Below are 13,119 nucleotides of genomic sequence, written 5' to 3' on the forward strand. Positions count from 1 at the left end.
CTTTCTACATATAACTCTCTCTTCCGCCTCTCAACTTCTTCCACTCCCCCATTTCTCACCCATTCATTGTATGCTTCTTCTTTTGTGTCACAGCCTGTTTCATTTCTTCATTCCACAATCCTGTTCCTTGCACCCCCTTCCGTCTGCGCATATTTCTTCTGTGAATATCTTGCACACACCTTCCATATCCCCCATCTGCCCCAATACATATTTATCCAATCGTTCCTCCCCTTCTTTCTTATATTCTGCCTTTTTCTCATCCTCTTGTAACTTTTCCACTCTCCTTCCTACTGCTCCTTCCTCCCGTCCTTCCCTTCTTCTATTTCTCCATCTTACTTGGATCTTGATTCTAGCCACCACCAAGCAGTGGTCAGAAAGTCCACTTCCCCAACCTCTATAAGCACTTACATCCATTACACATCTTCGCATCCTTTCATCCACACACACATAATCGATCATTGCCATCCTTTCATTTAGTTCACCACCCACTCTTCTCATCACTCACCATCTATACCTGTGGATCATTTTGTGCCTGAAGAGGGTATTAGCTATTACCAATCCCCTCCCGGCACAGATGTCCACTAACGCACTGTCATTCTCATCTATCTCAGCAGGCACACCCCACTCACCAACTATTCCATCCACCTTCACATTCCCTACTTTACCATTCATATCTCTAATAAAAGACACTCTCCCATTCCTTCCATACTTTTCCTTGCACACTTCCACATTTGTTCAGAACTCTTCTCTCACTCTGCTTGCACGATCTTGCTTTGGCACATACACGCACACAATCGCCCACATTTGTATTCTAACTTTCAATCTTACCCACACAATCCTTGAGCCAACTGATCCATACTCTCTTATGTTCTTCTTCCATCTTTTACTCACAACAATACACACTCGTTCTTTTGCCCTCTCATTCTCACCTGCTCCTGCACATATACCCCATCCATACTCCCATTCTCTCACACTCTCTCCTCTCCATTTAGTTTCAGTTACTCCACATACATCCACTTTCGCACCCTCAAGCCACTGGACAATCTCTCTCTCTTTCACCTCATCATTCGCACCCCTTACATTCCAACAACATTGTTACCAGATCAAATTATTTTCCGCTCCTGCTGCCTTCTACGCTGTGTCCCGTGCGGAAATTTCTCCAACTGTACTAAGCTAATAGCCTAATGATCAGATTTGATTCAGAAAACAATGAAGCTTCAGGGCATCATTGCAATCATCGATGAAACACTTCGAAACTGGGGACTCTAAGAACTACAGCTTTTAGGTGTACAATTTATACTAGGGCTTCTCTCCTGTGATCCTAGAGAAACTATTATTATTATTATTATTTCCCATGAAACTAACATATTCTCAGGTTTAATTTCCCTTCTGAATATCCACTCACTCAATGTAGTGCTGCTTTCGATATCTAGCCCTTTCCTCTCTTCCTTCCTCTTCTGTCTTTCCGTCATTCATTCCTCTTCTTTCTCCCTACGGGTCACTTTACACTCCCTTTTCTGTCTTTCCATCACTCTTTCCTCTTCCTTCTGCCAAATGGTTTCTTGTACACCAAGAAACCATTAACTACGCTGGGTGGTAACCATATAACCAAATTGTGGCGCCTGGCGGTTTAGTGGGCAATTAAGGCGCTCCAATCAGGTAAAGCCTGTGTAAGCTTACATCCAAGGGATGGTTGGGGTTATTGCTCACGTTATGCCACTCCGATATGGGTGAGGCTGGTCACTCTTAAATGTCAGCACCAACTTGCTTAACCCCGGGCTCCTACACTCCTCGTGGGGCGACACTGGATTGGATGATGGATGGATGGATGGATGGATATAAATTTATTAAACTAATACAACTATATTTCCTAATGCACTTCTTGTTCATAATCCGTCTCTCTTATTGCACGTACTCTTTTAACTATAGTAGTACTGGTCGTCTAGGCCAAGACACCTCTGCTGTTGGGTTGCTGGTGGCAAAACGGAACAAAGCTAAACGACAACTTGTGCTCCTTAATGTATTTCATTAATAAGAATGAGTTTTAGGTGTGTGTGTGTGTGTGTGTGTGTGTGTGTGTGTGTGTGTGTGTGTGTGTGTGTGTGTGTGTGTGTGTGTGTGTGTGTGTGTGTGTGTGTGTGTGTGTGTGTGTGTGTGTGTGTGAAAACAATGTTACTCAAAAATTCTTTGCCTTATTTTAACTTGGAAGGGTCGAGGAATAGTTCACGAGAATTTTTTTTCCCTTTTATTAAGAGCAATAATTCGAAGGAAGAGTCACTGGGCTAGCTCAAACGTTCACCCAACAAAATCAACTTTAAATTTGTATCCGACTGAAAAAAAAAAAAAAAAAAAAAAGACCGGGGGAATGACTGAGAGTAAGGCGAGTATGAAGTGATTCAATTCTGAGAGCAAGATCACAAGGCACGGTGAAACGTCGATCCATTTGTGGGATAATTAACTAAACAACTTAGTTGTTATAACCGTATTTGGCGGAATGGCTGATGGTCAGCCAAGGAGTAATTTTTGTTTTTTTTAGACCAACAGGTCTCAGGGCAATGTCAACTTAGAGTTTATATCCAATTTAAACCCAACTTTGTGGAAAGGCAGAGAGGTAAGGCAAGAATAAATGGATTCGATTCTGCACAATCAACCAGAAAGTTAGAGGTAAAGTTAAAATGCCCGGGTTACAAGACAAAATTAGATCATTTGTAGTCAGATCTGAATCGCAGCAGAAGTGTTAAGGATCTGCCAAGAACAAAGAGATTCAGATTTGAGAACAGTTATTCAAAGGAAAAGGTCGCTAGGTAAGGTCAAATTTCAAACTGTGTGTTTGTGAGTAAACTACGTAACTAAAACAGTTTTGATATGATTTGGATCATACCTGGTGCCAGACCTGATAATCCAAATGGTTTAATTACTGCTTTGAGAACAACAGTTCAAAGATCAAGGCCATATGGCAAAGTCAACTTAGAATTCTTATTCGGTGTTGACTAACCTTTGTAGATAGATTCTGGTTTAAATAAGGATGAAGTGACTAGTTTTTGAGAACACTCAGCCAATGATAAGGTCACTGGGTAAGATCACAAATAAGGGTCACTGGAAAAAGTCAACTAAAACAATTATAATTTGATCTGGAAAAAAAAAAAAAATGGTGGATGGGTGTAGAAAACATGAAGTAAATCGATTTTGAGAATATTTCGTAGGTCAAGGTCACTGGGCAAATTCATATATTCGGCTCTTGGACAAGTTGGTGGTCGTGGGTGTTGCACTCTCGGATTACTTCTTGTTCATTTATGCTACCACCTGATAATCTATGCTACTACCTGATAATTTTGTTTCCTCAAGGCAGACTTTGCATCAGTAGGGGTTTGTTAACCTCCTCTCCAAAAAGACCCTCCTAAATCTAACAAAATAGTATGGCAGAATCAAGAAATGACACAAAAGTCTCGATACTGAGGAGGTTAATTACTATGGGGTAGGGGTTGTCTGAAAATATGAAACCGAAAGTAAATAAAAAAAAAATAAATACCTGTCTTTGCATTTGATGAATAAGCAGAATTTACTGGAAGTTTCTCAGTGTTTCTCGTATTTTTACTGTTACGTGTCAGAGTTGCCAGTTAGCCTGCTATTTGTGAGCAGAGGTATTTTGTAAAGTTATACATTAAATTTAAGGCTCTTTTTCTCTATAATGTTTTTATTAATGTGATTGTTGAATTATGTAATTTTATCCCAGTTTGTATGCTAAACAATTTAGTGTTAAGAAGTGAAAAAAAAAAAAAAAAAAAAAACTCTGGGATATTTTGGATGTCTCCGAGTTTGCAACTGTCGTAAATGTTGCTCCCTCGAGAATGCACGAGGACTTTGGAGAAGTAGTATATCACTCTAGAATACTGGAAGCTTTTATAAGGATGGGGATGAGACTAGAGCAGTTTGTCAGTTTTCGGTTCAGTCTGAGTGTACTTAAGTGTACTGTAAATGCAGTTGGTGAAGATTGTATAGCTCCAGTACTTGAGAAAACAGTGAAGTTGGCAAGCATTAAGTGTTACTATCTGGAAAATGAAGACAGTGAACTTAAGAAGCCAGTGTTTATTTACAACACCTCAGCTGGTCTAGTTGCACACCGAAAGGCTGACCAAGGGACGAACAACTGACTGGGCAACATCCTCCCTGTACTGAACTACTGCCGTTGGAATCTGTGGCAGTGTGGGACGAGGATGTAACAGTATCATGTAAAAAGTAACTGAGATATTTCCATCACTTAACCATGATGGATTCATAGCCGTTTCCCCATTTGAATTTGGCCAGTTCTCCGTGCTGTGTTTTCAAGATGCATTCCTGTTATGTTAAACACATAATCTGATTTACTGAATAAATTATGACAAAGACTGATTACCGTGGGGTACAGCTATAACTGAATATTACAAAATTCACCATGAATCGCTTCCATCAAGTCATACAAAATTATTGTTTAGTTTGTATAACCTACCATTCCTTAAATGTCACATTTCCATTTGCACAACGCTCCTCACTCGCATCTCATATATTTCAAGCTTTGTTACATTTGTTAAATATAAAGATATATAGGCCAAAATTGAGTAAAAAAAACATATGGAGGTACATCTTTGGCGGAAAAGTCTTTGCTTTAATGAATCACACATTAGAACATAAGAGATAACTTCTGTTGGCGTGGTCTGTCCACGCTAGACAACTCCTACAAAAACGTGACTATGTATGAAAACAAAAGAACAGCGAAGAATGACACTCCTATAAGTGTGGTCATACTACAAATTAATATAAAACAAGAAGACTAAAAAAGAAGAAAGTCAAGACCGTCACAATTAAACAACTGCATTTATCCAGTGGCCAAGTATTGCAGTATTGGGAATACTTTCATTTCTCCACCAGCATTCTTTCAAATGTTTGTCTATGGCATAACATCATCTCTTTCCAAGCCGTTCACTGTAAAATTACTTCAGTACAGTCCAACCTTTACATTTTACTTTTCATGTACTTCAAAATGATCATTGGTCTTCAGAATCTTTCCTCTCATGTTTCCATATAATTCAAGGGCCTCCATATTGTACCTTAATGTTCTTACCAGGCATCCTGGCTGAATAAAATGAGCATTTGAGTAACTTCAGGGGCCCTCAAGTGTGTACTCTGCCGAATGTACTTAAGAACAGTCAGTACTTTCATAGTAACACTTTAGTACTGTCCAGAGTTAAGTGAAATTCACAAAAAATCATATCTGCTCGATGTACTTAGGCTACTGTGTATTTTGTAGGTACGAGTCCTGAAGAACTATCAACTAATCAGTTTTCTCACTGTTGTGTACAGACTTTTCACAAAAATCCTAATGAATTGAATTAGTCTCATACAAGACGCAAACCAACCGAGAAACTGGATTTCGTTGTGGTTTCCTGAGAACAGACTAAATTCATGGCAATAATCAGGTGACTAAGAAAACTTTGGAATTTAAGAATCAGATGTGCACTGCATTTATTAATAACAAAACATTGGATTCAGCTGACACGGCATCAGAGTTAAGAGAAATTCAAGGTCAAGGGGAAATTTATATTAAAAGACTGACCTCCATAAAGATAACAAAGAGGTGTTAGAAAAGGAGATACAGTGTAACCAAAGTTATGCACGTCAAGCCTAATGGATGATTTCAGGAATTTAGACGTGGATGAAAAGAGAGTTAACATTAATGGTGAGACATTGAACTATTTTCGTTTTGCTGAAGAAACAGATTTTTAAAGAACAATGGGAATCTAATGGTACGCTTGAAAATGAATGTGAAGACGAAAACTGTGTTTGACAGACAGGACAAGGCTCTTCCAGTAAAAAAAAAAAGTAAATAAATAAAAATAAATACCGGTATTAAAATGTGCTGAGTCATAGCTATACCTCAGGGAGGCAGCTCATGCAGACCCAATCCATGACAATGAAATCAAGCAAAGATTAAAAATGACATGGAGGGATTTTGGTACACTATCATCGAATAATTTTTTACCCACCATGTACACAGGGGCCCACGGTTTAGCCACTCCCCAGCCTTACTCCCATTTTAACAGTATGAAATGAGCAATATATCCCAATCCTCTCTCAGATGTAAACCCTTACAGGATCCATCTGAGCGGAGCACCACAGCTCACTAGATCACCATGTGTCATTACCGCTGCCAACGAAGTTGGAAGAGGTTATGTATTCACCTCTGTTTGTTGCTTGCCGGAATCGAAAGATTCGGCAGGTATGCTGGTCAGTCCCATATGTTTGTGTTTATTTGTTTGCATTCTTCAGGTCACAATTTTGCGCCAATCGTTCTGAAAAAAAAAAAAAAAAAAAATCAGAAGGCAGATATCCATAAACTCTGGAAGCCTATTGTTTTTCACGAAAATCGGTCAAAGGCCCTGGGGTGGGTGTGGGGTTGAAACATCTCAATGGCCGTGGGTACAGAAATCGTCGGGACCCAGTGGCCGGCTTGCCGGGCACCATTTGTTTCAGATTTGGAAAGAACGATTCTTTTTTCTTACCAAACTGACAAGAAACGTCTGCAGCACCACTCAATGCAATTTTCAGTTTCCTAAACCCATCCTGTGCATCGCAATGAAGTGCGAAATTTTTCACCATGTGACTGCCGACACAACCGTGAAAAAAAAAAAAAAAAAGATACTCGGATCCATCTGGCAAGGGCTCTACTGTCGACATGCCGATAAAAATAAGAACGCAGATCCATCTGGCAAAGGTTGGGAAGAGGGGAAGATGGGAAGAGGGGAGGGGAAGGAGGGAGGGAAACAGCCAAGAAGGGCGGAGGGTGAAAGAGGGAGGGGGAAGACGGGAGAGGGGGGGAAGAGGAGGGAGGGAGGAAGAGGGTAGGGGGAAGAAGGGGGTGGGGGGAAAGAGGAGGGAAGAGGGGGGAGGGAGAAGAGGGGGAAGAGAGGGAGGGGGAAGATCCATCCGGCAAGCGCTCTACCTATGCCCAGTTTCATTTGCCTGTCTGACTGTCTTTTTGTCCAGATATCTCCAAAAACTCTCAATGAAATTTTGTGAAAGGGTTGGCCATGGCCACGGAAGAAGTCTGGAGCAACCCGCACAATATCTCCAAAAGTTCTCGATGAATTTCGATGAAATTTTGTGGAATAGTGGACCATGGGCCAAGAAAGAATTGATTAAAATTGGGGGCGGATCCGAATCCGGATCCGGATCCTATCTCCACGGATCAGGATCAGGATCCTATCTCCATGAATCCGGATCCAAATCCTTTTTAAAAGGAATGGCAATAGCAGAAGTATGCGCTGTCAGGGTGCTTTCTAGTTTATTTATAGTTACCAAGGAATGCTGCTTTTTTTTTTTTTTTTTTTTTTTAATATGTTACAAGAAACCTTTTGGTTAGTCACTAACTGTTTCATCTCTTAAAGGCAGTACCACATCGACTTAGTGGATAATGGGAACCCTGTACCACAAAACTATGTAAGGCAAACTAAAGCAGGCAAGGGCAGGCAAAAACATCCCCCCGCCTTACGAAGCGGAGCGATAATGTTTTTGCCTGCCTGTGTGTGTGTGTGTGTGTGTGTGTGTGTGTGTGTGTGTGTGTGTGTGTGTGTGTGTGTATGTGTTCCAGTTAATCTCTTGAACGGCTTGAGTTATCAACATGAAACCTTCAGGGTATCAAGAAGCGGCCTAAACCTTGGCTGAGTTCGAAAATGGGCACTCGGGGTCAACGTCAAGGTCACCAAAATGGCTGCCAAAGATCAACTAGTTTTTACCGGCCGCCTTTAGCACCATTATATCTCATAAACGGCTTGAGCTTTCAAAGTGAAATCTTCAGGGTGCCAAGATATGGCCAAATTCTTGTACGAGTTAGAAAATGGGCACTCGGGGTCAAGGTCACCAAAATGGCTGCCAAAGGTCTAGTTTTTATTGCCCACCTTTAGCATCATTTTATCTCATGAACCGCTTGAGTTATCAACATAAAACCTTCAGGGTATCAAGATATGGCAAAAATCTTGGGCTTGGCCAACAGTATATTCTGGCAGGCGATTAGCTTTCGGCTCCCGAATGCTTTTCTTTCATATTAATAGAGTAATCAGTGTGTGTGTCCTGGTTTAGAGATTGGCAATGTGCTGTCTAGCTAAATCCATGGAATATAAGGAGTGCTCAGGAGGAAAGGATATATAGGTGTCACATGAAGAGATACAAAGAGAACACATTGATAACACACAGAAGTAGAGGATAATATAATCACTGCAATAAAAAAGCAAAAATATATAGGGACTAATCACGTTCTTCGTAAAAAAAAAAAAAAAATAGCAGAAGGACAACCAGGATTACAAAGTGACAGTCCAAAAATGGAGTGAGAGGAAGCAGCGGACAGAAAGTAATATGGTTAGATGAGATTTGGAGCTTCGCTAGCACTGAATGGACGAGATTAAGAGCAAATATGTTTGAGTAGAAAATAATGAAGGACTTTTTTCCCCTAGTGAACTACTCTGACTGCTACTGCTGCTGCTAATGATGATACGGTCAGACCATTTATTTCTGCATATGTCCCAGTGTGAGGAAGCCTCCGTTGCTGCAGATTATTTTTGCCCAACAGAACTGGGCCACTCTCACAGCTCAGATGAAATTGGATGAGGTATATTATTATTTTGTAATTAATACTTAGTTACCTTAGTTGGCTTGTTTTATAAGGGCGGAACATGGTTACTCCTACACTGAATATTAAGTCATGGATGCATAAAATCTGATAAGCCTTAGTTATGTAGTATAAGTCATTGTGGCTACCAGTCAAGTCGACCCTTCGCCATCAACTGAGTTAAAGTAGGTAAGGGATCTTAGACACATAAGAAAAAACCTGCTACAGTACTTACCATCCTTCACATAATAGTTATCTTCTAGCAGTCTAAAATCATACTGTGAGGATTTTTTGGTTGGCAGGCACCTGTCCATGACTGTGGCAGAAAGGTCTGAGTGTTGCTTGATTAGATCTCTGAAGTTAGGACAAGGTTCCAACCCGTGCTTCCTGGGACCAAAACCTGCCTCCCACCAGTTACTCTCGGCAATCACTTCCAAGATCTCTCTGCAGAATGTGGCCATATGTATTATTACACACACTTTGTGTCAATTTTTAGTTGCATTTATAAGTTTCCCTTTACTTAGTATCACGCTTCACGACAAAATCAAAATCAAAGTGACTTCCAATGACAACTATCTGCTCTGGAAATTACTGATAAAAACTGAAGATACTTTATAAAAATGGTGTCAGGAATTAACGTTTATCCGATGCATATTATAAAATTTGTATTCTTGCTGTCATCAAATGATTTTGTACAGTATTCGAAAGCCATCTAGAAGTCAAGGAGGTAATGTTGGCTCTGTCTAACACATTCTTCATGTAAAATCTCTCCTAATCTGAATAAGCTCATCCCTGCATAGCAAGAATGAAATATGGACTTTGTCATTAGACTGCAGGGATTAAGCAAAGACTGCAAAGCATGCTAAAACAAATTACATGTTGTTGTTGTTCCTGCATAAGTCTACTCCGTCTGGCTGAGCAGACCCGTCGACCACAGGAATGAAACTGCACACACAGTGCTATCATATACAGTACTTACAGTAGGAAGCCAGAATCCTCTTGTGGTAGACAACACTTCACCACAATCAGACCAGGGTCCTTCCATTGGTGAGGTGTAGAAAAATGAGTTTTTGTTCCCAGGTGGACACCGTATGTGCTCCATCAAGGGTCCACAGCGACACCATAAGTAGGCTCCTTGTCAGCAACAGAAATTTTATGTAATATACTGCAGTCCTTTTTTTTCTTAGCCTGGAGAAAGTGGTCCATAAGATTTATTTACATTTTCTTTTCGTTTATCAATAAAGATACAATATCCACCACGTGAAAAGCTGGCATCCTTGGGCAGTTTGAAAATATGAGGGTAAACAGATTGTTACAACTAATTACGTGACCCTAACAAGATACCATCGTTCCTTCACTATCCAGTGTTTATTTACAGCAGTCAAGGAACAAGAGTGCTGGCTATCAATCTACTGATAATTGGTGCTTAGATTCTGGTTAACAACTCACGTGAATCTTTGCCGAATACTGAGTTATTCTAACCTAGGGATAGGTCAGATGGTTCAAGGGTGGGAGAAAAAAAAAATAAAAACCTTTAAATACTCTGCCCCAACAGAGGATCGAGTGGTAAGAGTGAAAGACGAGTTTTGGGCGGGAGTAGAAGCATGTATGGACAAGTCTGAGAGGAGCGAGAGAGTGCTGTTGATTGGAGACATGAATGGCAAAGTTGGGAATGTACGAGTGGATGGAGTGGTTGGTCAGTGGGGTGTGCCAGCTGAAGTAGATGGGAATGGTAGTGCTTTGGTGGACATCTGTGCTTGTAAGGGGTTGGCAATAGCCAACACCTACTTTCGTCATAAGTTGATCCACCGGTATACATGGAGAGTAATGAGGAGGATGGATGGTGAACTTGTTGAACGAAAGGCAATGATAGACTACGTGTGTGTGGATGAACGAATGAGAAGACAAGTGTTGGATGCAAGAGTGTGGAGAGGGTGGGGGAATGGAGTCTCGGACCATCACTTAGTGATGGCCAAGGTAGAACTGCAAAGGGGAAGACAGGAGGAAGCAGCTCCTGTAAGAAGAGTGGAGAAATTGCAAGATAGTGAGAAAATGACAGTGTATATGAGCATAGTGGAAGAAAGATTGGGAATGTATGAGCTAGAGCAGATGGAAGGGGTGGAAGACGTGTGTAAGATATTCACGGAAGAGATAGGCGCAGCATGTTAGGCGGTTTGTGGAGTGAGGAGGAGATGCAAGGGTGTGCAAGGGACAGCATGGTGGAATGATGAGGTGAAACGAGCTGTGGAACAAAAGAAGAAGGCATATAGTGAATGGTTAGCGAGTAGAAGTAGGGGAGATGAGAGAGAGAAGAGAGAGGTATATGTGAGCAGGAGAAGGGAGATTAAGAGACTGGTGAAGGAGAGTAAGAAGTGGATGAAGAGTTTGGGAGGAATCTGAGTGTGAAATGGAGGAAGAGGAAGAAATTGTTTTGGAAGAAGGTAAAGAAAGTAAGGCAGTGTGAAAGGGAAAATAGTAGGGGAGTGAAAGATAGGAATAATAGACTGTTGGTGGAGAGGAAAGATAAATTGAGGAGATGGAAGGAGCACTTTGAGGATTTGTTGAATGTAGAGAGTGAGAGCAGTGCGAGTATAAGTGGTTGGGGAATGGCTGGGAGAAGAAGAGATGAGAGGAGGGAGGAAGAGATCAGTAGGGCGGAAGTAGTGGAAGCGATGAAGAAGATTAAGTTGGGAAAGGCCCCAGGAATTGATGGAGTGTGTGCTGAAATGCTCAGGTATGGGGGTGAGATTGTTGTGGAGTGGATATGGAAGTTGTGTAGATTGGTTTGGGAAGAGGGAAGGGTTCCAGAGGACTGGAAATCAGGTATAATTGTTCCTTTATACAAAGGAAAAAGGGAGAGAGAAGTATGTGGTAACCATAGGGGTATTTGCCTTCTTAGTGTGACTGGTAAAATATATGGTAGAATACACATTGATAGGGTTAGGCATATGACAGAGGAGTCAGTTGGAGAAGAACAAGGGGGATTTAGGAAGGGAAAAGGGTTTGTAGATCAGATATTTGTTCTAAGATGTTTAGTGGAGAAGTATCTAGAGAAGAGAAGGAAAGTGTATGCTGCCTTCATGGACTTGGAGAAAGCTTATGACAGAATAGATAGGCAAGGTATGTGGAAGGTATTAAGAATATATGGAGTCCAGGGGAAATTGTTGAGTGCTGTGAAGAGTATGTACGAAGGAGCTAGGGCTACGGTGTGAGTGGATGGTGAGCTGATTGAGTTCTTTGATCTCAATGTGGGACTGAAACAGGGTTGTGTGATGTCTCCATGGCTGTTTAATATATACATGGATGGGGTTGTAAAGGAGGTGCAAGGTAGGGCAGTGGATGTGGGGGTGGCTCTAATGAATGAGGGTGAGATTTGGAAGATTCCGGTGTTGCTGTTTGCTGATGATACAGTATTGTTGAGTGAAGATGAATGGGAGTTGCAAGGTTTGGTGAATGAATTTGGGACAGTGTGTAGGAGGAGGAAGCTGAAAGTTAATGTAAACAATAGTAAAGTTATGGTGTTTGAGAGGAGTGAAGTCACAGAGTGTGCAGTGAGGTTGGATGGTGAGGATATGGAGAATGTGAGTGCATTCAAGTACTTGGGTAGTGTGATGAGTAAGGATGGAACTTTGGGGGATGAAGTGCATGAAAGGGTACAGCAGGGAAGGAAGGTTGTTGGTACACTGAAAGTAGTGATGAGAAATAGGGAGGTGAGTATGGAAGTTAAGAAGTCACTGCATGATAGTATTGTGATCCCTACCCTGAAGTATGGAAGCGAGGCATGGACCTTGCAAGAGGGGAACTAGTCAAGAGTGAGAGCAATGGAAATGAGTTACTTGAGAGGAGCATGTGGAGTGATGTGGAGGGACAGGTTGACGAATGAAGAAGTGAAGGAACGTTGTGGGGTGGATGTGGGTTGAGAAGATTAGGAGAAATACACTGAGGTGGTTTGGACATGTGAAGAGAATGGAGAATGAAAGACTAAGATGGTGTATGTAGGTGAGGTGGAGGGAGGGAGAGGGAGGGGTAGACCGAGGATGAGGTGGAGGGATGGAGTAGAGAGGTATATGAGGGAGGGGGGGGTGAGTTGGGGGGAGGGTAGTCAAATGGTAGGTGACAGAGTGACTTGGAGGTGTTTTGTCTGCGGCCACCCTTTGCGGGATTACGGCGTCGGGCTATAGATAGACAGATAGATAGAAATACTCAAAAACTGTGACAACTGTTACTATTAAGTTGAATTAAACTTCTAAGTGAATTAGAAACTTGCGCAGTCATTTGTACAACCTCGAAAATGTCCAGTTATTGAAATGATGCTATACTGGTGTTTTGAATAACAGCAGTGACCTCAGTTTTGTTTGATTATGTAGTACCACTCAACATATTAAGTACTTTTTTTTTTTTTTCTGGGCTACCATTTGGCTTGTTACTCTGTGTAGTCACCTGAAGGCACTCTGCCTGCATTGGCGGAGTGAATGGTGGAC

At 41.4% G+C, this 13,119-nt stretch overlaps 1 protein-coding gene across 1 annotated transcript in view; it reads right to left on the bottom strand.

The window, feature by feature from the left end:
• Nucleotides 1-13,119, bottom strand: part of LOC145399862 (transient receptor potential cation channel subfamily A member 1-like) — a 78,464-nt gene that overhangs the window by 55,664 nt on the left and 9,681 nt on the right. The window contains exon 4 of the mRNA XM_080272442.1: nucleotides 8,874-9,082. Coding sequence (XP_080128568.1) covers nucleotides 8,874-9,082 — 209 coding nt within the window. The remainder of the gene's footprint in view (nucleotides 1-8,873; nucleotides 9,083-13,119) is intronic.

Source organism: Coenobita brevimanus, chromosome 50 (genome assembly GCF_032717465.1).
Source record: "Coenobita brevimanus isolate Jiangsu-jjx chromosome 50, ASM3271746v2, whole genome shotgun sequence".
NCBI lineage: Eukaryota > Metazoa > Arthropoda > Malacostraca > Decapoda > Coenobitidae > Coenobita > Coenobita brevimanus.